The sequence below is a fragment of the Rhinopithecus bieti genome, unplaced genomic scaffold, assembly GCF_001698545.2.
Source record: "Rhinopithecus bieti isolate Rb0 unplaced genomic scaffold, ASM169854v2 scaffold_41145, whole genome shotgun sequence".
Lineage (NCBI taxonomy): Eukaryota > Metazoa > Chordata > Mammalia > Primates > Cercopithecidae > Rhinopithecus > Rhinopithecus bieti.
In genome coordinates, this window is record NW_016817055.1 from 1,566,529 (window position 1) to 1,582,663 (window position 16,135).

Genomic DNA, 16,135 nt, shown 5'->3' on the forward strand with positions numbered 1-16,135 from the left:
TAATAAAATCCAGGGCCAAAAGAGGTAGCACATCTGTCAACCCATTTGCCAGTATGCTGTGCACCAAGTAATCGTGACTATAACACATGATACGCAGGACAGGTGTGTGTAGCAGAAAGTTAAGGTCAATGATCAAGACAAGCTACAAGTAGGTGAAGGAGGGTTAACTCTGAATGCATCTCAGGGTGATCAGAATATCCCGTGGCCAACCCAAGTCTTTTTTTTTTTTGAGACGGAGTCTTCTCTGTTGCCCAGAGTGGAGTGCAGTGACTCGATCTCAGCTCACTGGAAGCGCTGCCTCCCGCAACCCAAGTCTTTTGAGGATGAATAAGTTGTTACCACCTTTATCCAGCTCTACCTGGTAAGAAGATGCTCACGGGAAAGTAACTCTTCCCATTGTCTTTTTAAAAAAGAGCTCGTACCATGGCTGATGCTCTCCTTGAAATAAACAGCGTGACTAAATTGATATCTATAATCTGTTCTTAGAGAATGAGAAATTGCAAGGTCTTATGTTTTCATTCAACATAAATATCAAAAATTAAAGAAAGACCAACACAAATATGTCCAATTGTTTTTGACAAAAGTGCAAAAGCAAATTAACAAAGGATACCCTTTTCAACCAACAACAAATGGTGCAGGTGCAATTGGACATTTATAACGACGCCAGCAAAAAAAGAACCAGACCTAAGTCTCTCCCTTTATACAAAAATGAACTCAAAATGGATCACAAATTTACATGTAAAATGTAAAACCATAAAATTTTTAGCAAAAAACATGAATTATTAAAGCCAAGGGTTAAAGAACTTGTAGACATGACATCAAAAGTACAACTATAAAAGGAAAAGAAATAATAAATTGGATCTCATTAAAATTGAAAATTTTTACACTGTAAAAGAACCTGCTAAGAGGATGAAAAGAAAAGCTATAGACTACCACAGAATATTTGCAAACCACATATCTGATGGACTAATATCTAGAATGTATAAAGAATTTTCAAAATTCGACAATAAATAAAAAATAAGCGCTGGGCACGGTGGCTCATGCTTGTAATCCCAGCACTTTGGGAGGCCGGGGCAGGTGGATCACCTGAGGTCAGGAGTTAAGGCCAGCCTGACCAACATGGCGAAACTCTATCTCTACTAAAAATACGAAAAACTGGGTGCAGTGGTGGATGCCTGTAATCCCAGCTACTCGGGAGGCTGAGGCAGGAGAATCACTTGAACCTGGGAGATGGAGGTTGCAGTGAGCCAAGATCATGCCAATGCACCCCAGCCTGGGCAACAAAGCGAGGCTCTGTCTCAAAATAAATAAATAAATAAATAAATAAATAGCAATGCTAAAAATACAAAATAGTGACAACTTCAAATGCTGACAAGGATGTGGAGAAACTGAATCAATGTTAGATTTATGGTGGTAAAGTGGAATAGTATTACCACTCAGGAAAACAATTTGGCAGTTTCTTAGAAAAAATAAACGTAAAATTACCATGAAACAAACATGAGAACTTTTTACAAATATTGCCATTTCATCTTTATACTAGTTAATGAAATACAGAATGTATCAAATTGTTATAATGCTAGTGCAATACATTTGTTATACAGAGACACCATCTCAATAGTCTGTACACAGACAATAAAATGTAGTGTCCCTAGTCAAAAGCTATAACTATTTTATTCAATTCAGAATGTGAACTCTATTTCATTAAATAATTATAAGGTAGGATTCAGGCTCCTATCACTTAATGTCAAATTAAACCACTGAATTACACATTAAAAAAATCAAAATACAAGAGTCAATGACACACCAATTGTCTTGTAATGTCATTTTATTTTCAGCTACATAGACATCTTTTTCATGTATTGTTACTAGAACAACTTGTATAGGGTTTCATGGTTGGGGGTAAACATTTTAAAAAAGGAACTTATCTCTATTATACAGAGTTACAATATAAAATGATTTATCGACTATATTTTCAGCATATAGGTAGCTACACTGTAATCCTGTTGAAGAAACTTTCCTATTTAAGCTTATAGGATGAAAATATATAATTAAAGTCTTCTGATCATAGCTTGAGACCATCAAGGGAATGTTTAGTTTCCTCCACAAAGAGCCACCAGGATTTTTTCATAATCTCCCTTGGTTTCATCCTGTTGATTCAAAAGTAAAGTATGTTACTCGAAACCATAATTACTCTAATTTTTTTAATTATACAAGAATTATTTTTAGACTCAGCTGTAGATGAGATTATACATTACCATTCATTTAATTAAACAATATGTACAACAGATAACTGATATTTTTTGATCATTGCATAAAAAAGCAATAGCCTTCAAGACTGAGATTACAAACTTCCTGAATTAATTATGTTTTATATTAGTGCCATTATTTTCTGTGAATGAAATATCACACAGAATTAAATAAGTATAACACAATATAATCTCATATCCTATGTGAGGAAATACCTGATTCACTCACTAGAAGAAGAGAAATGTATAGCGCCTGTAATTTTCTCACGTTTTCTGGGTAGATTTTAGTTATCCAGTATGAATAATTAATTAAATTTAAATAGTTATCTACCTTTCAATAAGTCCAAAACCCTTGACTGCTCTTTGTCATATTTTTTTAAACATTCTTATGAGATAACTGGAGCATAAGTTTTAAACATTTTACATGTGATAAAATTAAGATAAATATTTTGAATAAGAAGTTTCTAATCCTTTGACCAATATTAATAGCAAAATAAACCATAATGTCTATCTACTTTAGAGGGAACACTAGAATATTTTACTTTCTGAATTTATGCATGAGAAACTAAATGTTTCCATGACTTTGGTTGAACAATGTACCTAGTATTTCAGTAGAGAACTCACTAGTAGATTTTACCAGTGAAAGTTCAATTTACTCATGAAGTATACACCATACTATATTAAATTAATCTTACATAGTAAATTTATAGATACAATAAGTCAATTCTTCTCTTTGAAGATCTTGCAAAAAGAACTTTCATTTGTGGGGATGGCATTAGAGGAATCACAACATACCAGGATGGCTTGGCAAAGGGAGATACCATACATCTTCTGATAGAATGCTTTGATATCATTCATGTCAATTTCAGAACGTGAAACCATAATCCTGATCAATGCCTTATGGCGAGTTCCAGCACCCTGGAGAAAACAAATGATGGTAAGTATCTCTTATATTCAGAAAATGCTCTCATTAAAGAACATGAATTTTAAAGTGAAGGCTTCTTACTCTTCCATATAATTTCTATAGAGAAACTAGCTATACATACACACACACACACACACACACACACACACACCCCTTACACAAATGGTAATGAAATGAAAATAAACAATCCTCTACATTAGCAGTAGGTATAGAGAGATGTCACAACTTCCTAACTCGTCTCTCACCATCCAGTCTCTACACTGTTCAATAATTACAAATAAAGAGAACTTCTAAACTGCAAATCTAATAATTTAATCTATCTATTTAAAACACTGTCAGTGATATTCTGTTGCTCTTAGGATAGAAACTAATCAGGGCTTACGATATCCTGCCTAATTCTTTTCAGGACTTACAATATCCTGCCTAATTCTACCATCTCTTCCACTGTGCACCTTCACTCTATACTGTCTTGAAAAGGTTCTGTTACCTTTTGCCTTCAAGCCTGTGTGTGGGTTACTTCCTCCTCTTGGATCACCCTTGCTTTATCCCCCATCTCTTCCACTCTTACCCTCATCTGGCTCATTTCTATTCAAACTTCAGGTCTTAGTTTAGCTGACAGCAATGGTATATGAATTTCCAGAGTCTGGAGTATATGTCCCACTTTGCTTTTCCATGGCACCAGGTGTTCATCATTACTCAACGAAATATCACACTAGAGTATCACAGAAAGGGGCAGCAACTATGCTAACCACTACAGAGCAGTACCTAGCATGTCTATCATTTCATAGATGCTCCTTCATATTATTCAAATAGTTAGATCTTTCTCTCTTTCTCTCTCTCTGAAAACCTCTTTATTTTGGAGCTGCAAAGAAAAAACGAAGATAGCTTCATAACTCTTCATTTATGGGCTCAAACTATCAGTACAGAAATGGCACCTTGTATAATACCATGCATGTCAGAGAGTAAAGTTAAAGTGACATAGCTGATCTCAAATACATCTTTCTACATCCTTAATCATAGAATGACATTTCAAAAGAGTCAACTATTAATCTGTGGCATGAAAGACAGAGTAATAAAAACGATAATTCAGACTTATAAAGTGGGAGATTATAAAACTCACAACCATAGAGGAAGTAGGCCACTAAAATTACACATTAAAAAAGAAAGTATATCACCTTTCTCGTGGTCACACAGGTTTTAAGCAAATCACAAGTGAGCCATAAATCACTTACCAGGCTCACTTTACAATCTCACCTGTAAACATAAGGGACCTAATCTAACAGAAGTTTATTCTAAGAAGGTAGTGTATTACCTCTTCCATTGAATAGAACAATGATTCTCTTTAATGGGAAGATATTAAATGTGTGATTTTCAAACAATATGAGGTTTTCTGTTCTTCCTACAAATAATTCTTCCTCTAAGCAGGGCATATAAGTAGAATGGTACGTACTTTCATGGCCTGATGTAGTTTCTCTGCAAAGAAAGCTGGTTTGCTTGTGGCACACTTCACTGTAAGAGAAGAAAATTTTAGTTGATTTATTTACCATGAAAAAATGAAATATGCATATGAAAGAAACAGGAAATGTAGAATTTTGCCAACAGAATTCTATCCCTCATCACCATTCTTCACCTGTCATCTCCCAGTGTAGGGCAGTTAACTTATGAGAAGATATTTGTGACAGTCTAGATGGTGGTTTTGAATATTCTCTCCCCTGATGACCAATTTTTTATTACCTTAAATACATTTCAACAGCAATTTCAGTAGTTAGTGCCATTCTGCATATATTCTCCTTGGAAATGGAGAAATCGCTAGGTGTTCAAGGCTACATAAGTATATAAGTACTTTATTTATGTTACTACAAGAACATTTAAAAAGAACATTCTGTGAACAACAGACACTGCAGACTATGAGAGAGGGCAGGGAGAGAGGGGACATGGGTCAAAAAGCTACTTATTGGGTACTTTGCTCACTACCTGAGTGCAGTACCCCCATGGAACAAACCTGCACATGCACCTCTGCATCTAAAATAAGAGTTGCACAAACAAATAGGTAAAAATACATGAATAAATAAATAAAACACTCTGGGATAGGATGGGCTTAAATATAAAGCAGAGCCCAAATAATACTAGCACATGTCAGTTCATAGTGTTCTTCACCTTGTTGGGATCTATGGACCAACAGCATTGGCATCAATGGGGAGCTTGTCAGAAAAGCAGAATCTAAGCTCCACCCCAGACCTGGGGAATCAGAATCTGCATTTTAACAAGCTTTCCAGGGGATTCAAGTGCATAGTCATGTGTGAGAAACACTGTTTGAGAACATAGGTTCCCCAACCCTGATGGCTTTCTGAATAACTTGGGAAATCTTTAAAAAGTACTGATTTTTAGAAGCCAACTCAGACCCACTGAACCAGACTTTCCTGGACGTGCCCAAGATTGTACAGTTAACAAGCAGTAGATCAGGACTTGAAGTAATATTTATCTGTTTCCAGATCCTGTGCTCTCAATGACCATTCTGAATTGTCTCTGTGGTGTGTGCCCAGCCTGGTACATTGCTTGATCTAAGTAGGTGCTCAGTAAGTATAGTCTATCTCTCCATATTTTTGAAAAGGGGAATAATATCTGTTGTTATTAACGTTATCCTACTTTGCCAATCTTTTATGTTGCTTCAGTTGAAACAGATGCACTACTTCTGGTTGTTTTTTGTTTTCTTTTATTGGTTTTGTTGCTGTTATTGTTGTTAAGTATAGGATAGCATTGAAAATAGAATTTCTAGTTAGAAAACTCTTTTCAACTGCAGGACTACATACCGATAGCTGTGAGGCATTTTTCAATGTCACCTTTCAACTCCAGGTCCAGAACTTTGTTCATGTCATGCTTACTGTACTTGGTGTATTTCTGAAACACTGAATATTAAATTTAAACTAAGATACATACAAAACATCCTTTTCTTTAGAAAACTTTAGCAAAATCAAGGCCACTGACTCAAAGAATTTTTTAGAATAGCAACTTTGGCTACAACTTTTAAAGCAATATACACAATTAATCATAACATGAATACTTAATCCTCTCCTAGGAATGTAACTCACATGGCCATTTTGGTATTCCTGTATATTTTGGGGAAGTGTTTGCAAGCGTTGACAGTTATTAGAAATGGCATGTGATTGACAACCGTAGCACTTCCTACAGCAGTTCTAAGAGCCACAGCAAATGGATCTTCCCTTATATAAAGACCTGTGCACTAAGCTTCTCTTACATTTAACAGTAGAAATCAGTATACTATTATAAGATGATGAACTTTGGTAATCATCACAACTTTTCCATTGCCTTGGATTCCAAGAGGCTCAGAGCTAAATCTTGCACTCAAATGCCAGACCTTTATCTGAGTTTTGTCTTGTTGTTGTTTTTCCAAAGCACCTGCATATTTCTTTCTTCATTTAGCTGTAAGGGTTTTTTTTGTTTTGTTTTGTTTTTCTTCATACTAATTTCATTTGTTCTGTTATGCATGTCTTTTCCCAAATATATTCCAAATCTTTCAGGGGAGTAAAAGCAGTGAAAATAACAAAATGATGTTCCACATGCCCAAGTCACAAAATGTATTAAGTATTATAAAGTAGTGGCTGTACAAAATTGGACAAATGGACAAATAACGAGTTAGGAACGCTATATCTGTTTGATACAGGAGAGATACTGATAAAGGGTTCTGTTTTTACTTTCTCTTATTTGTTCTCAAAGAAGAAAATTGCATCTTCCATAAACAGATTCCAGAAAAAAAAAAAATTATTGTTACCTCTGCGAAGATGTGGATAGCTTCTAGTGGTAAGGATGGTATTGAACACGTTTATGTCTGTCCCCTTTCTCCTTTCTCCTGCTTCATACAAGGCCTGTCAAGAAACACAAAAGTAAACACTTCACTATCTGCTGAAATGATATCTGCACAATAATGTTAGACCTTCTCAAAGATTATCTAGGCAGTCGCTTTGTGCCCAATACAATCAGAGTAGTCAACAATAAGATTGCAAGTTCTTTAAAGATAGGGACCTTATTTTGTTTGTCAAATATCTCCCACAGTTTCTCTCAAGGTGCCTTGTAAACACTAGAGACTGAATATATGTTTGCAGAATAAATGTTTGCTGAACTAAATTGCTTTAAGATTATGCTCTATAGCAAGACAACTCCAAGGGGATCTCTAAAAAGATTTTTTACTCTGTTGTTCAAAGTAATTATCAGCAAATGTTACTTATAAATCAATAATTCAACCATAACCTGGACCTTGCATTTTGATGTTAGAATTTCTGGATTCAAATTCTGACTCTGCAATTTCAAAGCCGTATAATCTTAGACAAATATTTCAACCTTACTAAATTACAGATTTTTTTCTTTTATATATGAAAAATATGATCTCTGCCCTATTTGTCACAAGCAGTCTCTATTAACTTTGAAATGTTAACTACCATCATTCTCTTGGGTCACACTAATCCATGTAGCCTCCATAAATATATATTAAGAACCCTGATAGTCTTAAAATGGAAAGCAAATTCAGAAATGTCAAAAGCAAATAAGAATTTTTTATTATGGACAATTATTTAAATGCTAACTCTTGTTCTTTAATATGCTTGAACAATTTCTATTGAAATGATAAAACCTCCAATGTATGTAAAAAGTTATTTTGCACTTTTCAAGCAAATTGATCTGATATGTATGCATTTATTGAACAAAAAGTTCATGAGTGCCAATTATGTGCATGATAATGTACTGGTATAGCAGAAGTGGATGGGGGTACACAAAGAAATTTCTATCCTTAGTGAAGCATTGTAATGAATTATCTAGAGAATACTGTTCCGTGAGAAGGCATAATGCAAACATTAGTTGTCTGCTTTAAATGGAAATTCCAGACTCTAAAATGGTATGATTTTTCTTATGTTGCCAGTGGTTTTGCATATAAATAACCAGCAATGTCACTGAAACTATATAAAACAATATGTTAGAAAGTATATATTATTATAATTTATCCTATACTCTTATCATTGCAGTAATATTTTAACAATATAAATCGATATCTATAAACCATTCCAAAGTTCTCTGTTAAAAATAATGTTAAGTATGCTTACTCTTTCCATTGCACATAATAAAAAAATTACATTTCCCTTTCTTATACTTAGTTCAATGAAAGGTCAGAGTTTTTTTTAACAAACAGTCCTTGTGAATGACAAATCAAATTTGTATTGTCCTTCTTTAGTTCTCTCTGGTTTTATGAATAATGAGAGATATTGAAAACTTACAAAGACTACGTTTTTTTCTCTTTTGGGCTACAGAAAGTCATGCCTCATTCAGGAAATGAACATTAAGAAGCCATTGGTCTCTCAGGAGATCTTAGATTTGCTTTCACAGGGCATCAGGTGGTAGCCCCACCTAAGGTAGGAAGATGGACTGCAGCAGTATTTTGTAAGCACTTCCTTACCCTGGCATCTGAATCAGCCAAGTCTTCATTCACACCAAAGTCTTCAGATCGGTCACCCTGAAAGAAATCCCATTCTATTGTTAAGTTCTTCTCTAGCATGTAATGGCATGATTTACTTAATTCTCTGAACCTCAGATAAATAATATTTTTTGAGAAAAAGACATTCTACTACTCATTTCTAAATAGAGCTCAGATCCAAGATTTTACCTGCGATGGTTTTAGATGTTCTTCCCCTCCAAACCTCATGTTGAAATTTGATCCCCAGTGTTAAAGGTGGGGCCTAGAGGGAGGTATTTGGGTCCTGGGGCTGATCTCTCATGAAGAGATTAATGCCATCTCTGGGAATAAGTTCTTGCTCATGAGAACCATAAGAGCTGGTTGTTAAACAGGCTGGTACCTCCCCATTCTCTCTCTTGCTTCCTTTCTTGCCATGTGGTCTCTGCACACACCAGCTCCCTTTCCTCTTCTGTCAGGAGTGGAAGCAGCCTGAGGCTCTCACCAGACACAGATGCCCAATCTTGAACTTGTTAGCCATCAGAATCCTGAGCCAAATAAACCTTTTATCTTTAAAATTACCTAGCCTCAGATATTCCTTTATAGGAACACAAAAAGGACTAAGAAATTAGTCTTTATAAAACAAGAGGCATTTCCTAAAGTATCTGAGTTGTACCTTAGCAAGAGAAAGCAAAGCATTCCGAAAATCTCCAGATGTGTCTGAGGTTATGTCTTTGGCCAGATCTCTCTTCAGTTCTGAGAAAAGAGAAAAATAGATTTTATAGTAAACCAGTGATGAATAAGAAGAATGTCTGACATCTCTAAGTTGGTTGAAAATTCACAGTGCCATAGTGTTCAATGACTTATGGAGCATGTTTCAAAATATTATCATTTTAAATAAGAAGAGAAAATTAAAGCAGATAAATTTTGGATCATTGGATTTATTTCATATGAAGCAATGGGAGCAATTTAGATAATACTGTGATTGAAAATTCACAGTCATAAAGCTTTTGTTAAGAATAAATTGTATAGGTATACATTAGTAATTAATTCTGAAATACAACATGGCAGAATTTAAGCAATAGAATGAATAAAATAATTGTTTAAAAGAACAAAATGAGGTACTTGCTTGAATACAAATTATTTATTTAGTTTAAAAACTATAAATGTTGTATAAGTAACGCAGTTTGATGATTTATGTGTGTGTAAACACTTCTGCTTAACTACGTAAAATTATATTGTAATAGGAAAAATAAATTGAATTTGTAATTGACTAGTGCTATGGTTTTGATATTGTTTGTTTGGCCCTGCCAAGGCTCATGTTGCACTTTATTCTCCATTGTTGAAGGTGGGGCCTGTTGGGAGATGTTTGGATAATGGGGGCAGATCCTTCATGAATGGCTTGGTGTGAGTGATTTCTCATTTATAGTTTCTTTAAGAACTGGCTGTTTAAAAGAGCCTGGCACCTCCTTTTCCCTCTCTCCCTCTCTGCACATAATCTGCTTCTGTCTGCTTTCTCCCATGGGTAGAAGTAGTATGAGGCCCTCATCAGACGCAGACGCTGGTCCCATACTTCTTTACAGTATTTCCTTTCTTTATACGTTACTTGGTCTCAGATATTCCTTTATAGTAACAAACAGACTAAAACAACTTGAAACTGGGCAATTTAATAAGCCATCACTGGCCTATATCATGGCATAACAAAAAAAAACCACTTATTTTTATAAACTCTGTTTTATCAAACAGAAAATTATGATTATTATTGTCACTGATACATGGATCTAACATAAACATTGGTAATTAAATAAGAATTGCAGAAAATGAGGTTTAAAAGCTTCCTTATTTTTATTATTTTATTAAATTCCTCTGAAAACTACATGCAAAAGCTATTGTATTCTCCATGCTTGGTATGAGAAGCAAGCAGAAAGATCTTCTATGTGCCACATATTGGGTTGGGAAAGCAAAAAAGCCAGCAGCTCAGGGAAATGAGAGAAGGAAAATGGTAACAGATCAATTACCCTCTTTTTAGTGTTGAGCACGTCATTTAAATGAGATGCTTCACTGAAGAGACAAAATAAGCTAAGACTAGTCTTTTATTCTGTGAATTTAACTGGAGATAAAGAGTGAGTTGCTTATGTTCATAATGATAAAGTAAAGGTTTCCAACAGAGAACCAACAGAGAATTATAAGCACCTAAATTCTTTACTTTCAGGACAAATGAAGAACATTTCTGTTAGAAGGTTTTTTTTTGGTTATTATGTATTCTTTCAAATAAATGACATTTGGACGTTTTTATAAACACATTCCGAATAATAGAAAAATGTTTTTCAGAAAATTTTTAAAAATTCGGTGCTCTCAATTGAGGTTTCCATTATAATCGTATGTGGCCATTTATCCTAGAGGAAAATTTTATATTAAAACGCAAGCTTGTTGGGGATTGGGACACCATCTCCGTTGTCAACAACCTAGCAACACAAGCATTGCCTGGTAACAGCATTTAATAGACATGCGCCAAACAATAAAGAAATATTTTGATATGTAGAGATTCCAAAGCTGCCATAATTAACATACACATTCAATTTTAAGAAAGTATATCAGATTTCCTTTTCAACTAAGGCACTTGGACTATTGGACATTACAACTTACCCTCTCTGTAGACCCTGTTAATGTCTCTGATTTCTTTGTTAGTTCTTGATGCCAAAATCTCAATCAGAGTGTCTTCATCAGTTCCAAGGCCCTAAATTTGAAGAGAAGAAAAGGAGAAATGTAGAAAAAAATCTTCATTCAAGAGGATCAACTAGTTTTTGGTGTTCCAAAATTTGTTTGACTCTGTCATTTAGTAAATTTCACCCACAATATTTAATAAGTACAATAAGCTCTATTACATTGCCCTAAAACAAAACAAGTTCATCATCAATATTTTGGGTAAAAACACGCAAATATATGACTCATACAGTGACATGACGTGGAAGGTGTTAGTGCCAACATGTACGTTTTCATGTATATATTAATTCCTTCATTGAGTTATTAATTTATTTATCCTTCAACCTCCCACTGATTGATAGGCACTGTACTAGATTTTGAAAAGAAGATAAGCATAAGTGACTTGCCCAATACATCCTCTTGAGGAAAGGAGTTTGCTTAAATTGGGTGATTTACCTTCATGGCAGCACGAAGTTCATCAGCATCAAATTGCGCTGGAGTTTTTAGCAGAGCTAAAACAACCTCCTCAAGGTGACCCGTAAGGGCTTTCTTCAGTGTTTCATCCAGGGGCTAAAAAAAAAAAAAAAAAAAAAAATAGATTAGAATCAGGGCTTCAAATCAGTAATGTACTAGGTTAAAAAATGTGGTATTACCTGACTTTAAGTCATCATACAACTCATCCCTAAACCCAACCATCTTTTAGAGCTTCTTTCCTTCACATACAATGTGTACCAAATATTTTGAAACATTATCTTATTCTTTTAGATCTAGAGGGATTAGAATAAAATTTACTGAATTCATCGATAACTTCTTAAAGGATAGGTTAGTAGTCTTTTATACAGGGGAGAAATCACAAAGCGGACTGTGTGCTAACAGAAAACAGAAGTAAAATTACTTTTAAAATAATATATTCATGTTTCCAATCTTTGAGGTTTGTACTTCTCAAATAAGTAGTATAATCAGATATTGAAATTATATAGTTTTCTAATTTCGTCGCTTTAAAAAACTCATATTTGGTATAAAAGACATAAGGTTTATTTTTAAAGTAGAATTATATATAAACTTTAGGCATTAAACAGCTCAGTTTAAATATTAGTACATTTCAATCAGACCATATTCTTTATTGACAACAGCAATCTTGGTGTTAATGTTCAAATTAAAAATTTGACCCCAGAGCACCACATCTGCAGAGAATATGACTTTTCTTTGACTTTTCCAAGACGACTAATGTATAAAAATAGGAAATTTGATAAAATGGATTCAATTGCAACAAGGTGGATAAACACTGCAATCCCAATCATAGATATAATGAGAAAACAGTGGTTAGAAACTTAAAGAACTAGGTAACTGTGCTTCCGAATCCATGGTTAAGTATAAATATGCTGAAATTAAATATCTAACTTTACCACTCTAACTCACCTTTCCTGTTTCCTGGAGATATGCTGCTTTGATCTGTTGACGCTGTGCATTGTTTCGCTTAGTTAGAATGTCAATGATGGTTGCTTCATCCACACCTGGAAATAAAGGGCCGACAGCCTTTAACATCAATTTTCTTCATCATCAGTTGACATAAAAGAATTCATTATTGAGATGTTCCAAATGAACTTCTTAACAAATTAAGAGGTATAAATTATTTATCAGCATAGAAAATCAATGTTATACTACATATCAAGGAAGAACTTGGGAGAATGACATTTCATTCATTTGAGTGAGAAAGGAAGAGACAGTTAACTTTTCCTGGCCCTCAGTGTTGCAGTGTTTGATCCTAGTTCCAACTTTATATGTGAACAGAGGTTTTAATTTCAGCATGGAGTTTCTACTAGAAATGAGCTAGTAATATCTGCTGTTACAGTAGAGATTCCACAGATTTGAACACAGTTTCCTCAGTGTGAAGTAAATAATTGTATCTTCATTTGGCAAAGAAATTTTTTATCTTCAAAATGAAACAGATTCTTCCCATTGCACATGTCTATTTTTTGACAGTCGTTCAAATAGCCATTCTGAAATGTCCAGGAGGGAACTGTTTTGAAGAAACACATTACCTTTAACCATTATGGCCTTGTGCAAGGCAGCGACATCCGAGGATGGATTGAAGGTAGGATAGGGGCTCACTGCTGATCCAGGACCACCTTTGGATGACTTCACAGTTTGCTAAGAATGAGAGAGAAATAAATTAATGGCCATTTACTTATATTCGTTTTTATTTCAATATTGCAATCATCATTTTATTATCACTCTACTTACAACATATTCCTGCTCTTCATTTTCAATAAACCAGGCCTGCTTGAGGAATTCTGATACCATTGCCATTTTTGAAAAAGTGTCTGGAAAGAAAACAGGTAGATGCTTTTACAAAACAAATGCACCATACACAACCTCTCCTTCCTCTCACCTCTTACATACATAAGAGGCAGCATTAGAGAGTAGCCTTGCTCTTACTTTCCAGGATTAATTACATTTAGGAGCATAGCAAAATGTAAGACGTAAGTTTATTTGTTTTTTAAAGGAAGCTTTTATCCTTAAAATGAAGCTATACCCTCCTCTCTGAAACTGAACTCTTTCTTGGCATATTCAATTCTAAACTTTAGGGATCAGACAACTACTACAAGTAAGCACACAGGCTGAAGAGAGGAGTTTGTGGTTCCCTACATTGTTCTAAATTTATAGACCATCCACCATATGCCAAGCACTGAGAGTACAAAAACATTGAAAAATCATCTTATGTACCCTCAGGACTTAAAGCTAGTGTGTGTTCTCCACAGGAAAACATAAAGGCTAAAGAAACTTCTTAGAGAAGGCCCTGGCTGACCCAAGCCTCTCTTGAAATGAGTCAAGATTAACCTGGCAGAAAAGTTAAAGAGCACAAACAAGAAGCTTGTCATATTTGGGAAGCTGAAGAAAGTTTGCTAGAGCAAGAAATGTTGGCAGAAACTGAAACAAGAAGTTTAAATGTGGCCACAAAAAGGGTTTCTTTTTATTTGTGTGTTTTTTTAAAGCAGCATGGTTTCATTTATGTTTCAGAAAGACCATTCATCCTGTATCATGGAGAATGGCTAAGAGATAGACAAGATGGAGGATTAGAACACTATTTAGTAGACCATTAGACCATCTATGTAGAATTAATGAGAGCCTGTCCAAAAGTAATGGCTAGATGAAAAGCTTAATGATTGCTTTTGTTTTATTTTGTTTTGAGATAAGAGTCTTGCTCCGTCGCCTAGGCTGGAGTGCAGTGATAGGACTGCAACCTCCGTCTCCTGGGGTCAAGCGATTCTCCTGCCTCAGCCTCCCGAGTAGCTGGGATTACAGGCAGTGGCCACTACACCCAGCTAATTTTTGTATTTTTAGTAGAGACGGGTTTTCAGTATGTTGGCCAGGCTGGTCTTGAACTCCTGACCTCAGGTGATCCGCCCACCTTGGCCTCCCAAAGTACTGGATTTACAGGTGTGAGCCACCGCTCCCCGACAATGATTACATTTATAAGGTAAAATAATCTATGACAACCTGTACAAGTGAATTCAGATTTAAAATTTTATCTGTAAAAAGATATTTCTCCCTGAATAATTTAGTTTCCTTTTCTATTTCTTGGTATGAAATTATTCAGCATTGAAATAATTGCTGTCTTCACATTTCTTCCTATTTGAGCTGTCTAAATAGTAGTCCTACATATTTTTCCACCCACCACAAACAACCCAGAAAAGGATTATTTTATACAGGATTTTTGGTTCTAACGGGAAGCCTAGAGGTGAAATTGTAACATGCATGCTCTTTGGGCAAACTCTATCTTAAAGGAAATTTCTTGAATTGCTCTCATGACTTGGCAATATTTTTATTTGATGAGACATATTTTAAGATCTTAAGTATATTAAAATTAATGTATTCCCTATTTTGGCCACACACACACAAAAAGCCATCACGATCCTTTTAGTCTGGGGATGTTTTTCAGAGGCCTTGGTCAAGGTCTACACTGATGGGTCTATCCACACCATTCTCTTTCACCCCTCTAGAGACTACTCTCATGAATGCTTGCGAGAGGTTGAGAGGATAATCTTGGCAGTTTTAAATTCTTGATATGAAGATAAGTGACTCATGAGGCATAAAACCCATAAACTAATTCCACAACAGCATGTTCAGACAAACCCTTTCAATTTACACCTGCTAAAAAAATAACTGGAGTTCCAAGTAATAACGATGAATGCATGAAAAAAATAATATCCAAAGCAGAAACCATCTGCACTTAATTCTCATGGGATCGCTCTTATTACTATTCTGTCATCTGTGAGAAGAACCAATACCTTTTCCACTCATTTGAAGTAGCCTCTTTCCTAAATTTAATCGATAAATTTAAAATTGTTTCCTGAGGTGAAGTAACAACGTGCAATTTTGCATAAGGTTTTAGTTCCCATTACAGTCTAGTCTGATGCAATTGCGGTTGCCACATGGAGTTTCATATTCCAACTTCTTAATTGGCACACCCAATACTTTAAAAGCAATTCTAGCAGCTTCAGGCACACTAAATTTCCATTTTCATCATCTCATCCAAGCCTTTGATAAAGAAGAATCATCAAAATAAGTGTTATAATTTGTCATCTGGCAAAGTACTACTCCATCACTTATAAAACATGTTCATTAATTCCATTCTTTTCAATTAGCAAATAAAACTTCAAAAGAAAGCAAAACAAAGACTAAAGATATGGTCCAGTCTAAAATTAAAGGTGTCTCTGATAACTTCAAAATAAACTTTACAAAAACTTTACCATAGTAGTTTTTTCTTTTTTTTACTTCTAAAAAATACTTGAATAATGTCCA

The 16,135-nt window shown here is 34.8% G+C and overlaps 1 protein-coding gene across 1 annotated transcript in view; it reads right to left on the reverse strand.

The window, feature by feature from the left end:
- Positions 1 to 1,807: 1,807 nt before the first annotated feature.
- ANXA1 (annexin A1) overlaps positions 1,808 to 16,135 on the reverse strand; it is a 20,090-nt gene continuing 5,762 nt past the window's right edge. Inside the window, exons 2-13 of the mRNA XM_017855783.1 lie at positions 13,574 to 13,653; positions 13,372 to 13,480; positions 12,749 to 12,843; positions 11,786 to 11,899; positions 11,273 to 11,363; positions 9,303 to 9,382; positions 8,633 to 8,689; positions 6,962 to 7,055; positions 5,982 to 6,077; positions 4,622 to 4,680; positions 3,042 to 3,164; positions 1,808 to 2,147 (exon numbers count right to left, since the gene is read on the reverse strand). Of these exons, the coding sequence (XP_017711272.1) occupies positions 2,091 to 2,147; positions 3,042 to 3,164; positions 4,622 to 4,680; positions 5,982 to 6,077; positions 6,962 to 7,055; positions 8,633 to 8,689; positions 9,303 to 9,382; positions 11,273 to 11,363; positions 11,786 to 11,899; positions 12,749 to 12,843; positions 13,372 to 13,480; positions 13,574 to 13,639 (1,041 nt within the window). The 5' untranslated portion in view covers positions 13,640 to 13,653 and the 3' untranslated portion in view covers positions 1,808 to 2,090. The remainder of the gene's footprint in view (positions 2,148 to 3,041; positions 3,165 to 4,621; positions 4,681 to 5,981; positions 6,078 to 6,961; positions 7,056 to 8,632; positions 8,690 to 9,302; positions 9,383 to 11,272; positions 11,364 to 11,785; positions 11,900 to 12,748; positions 12,844 to 13,371; positions 13,481 to 13,573; positions 13,654 to 16,135) is intronic.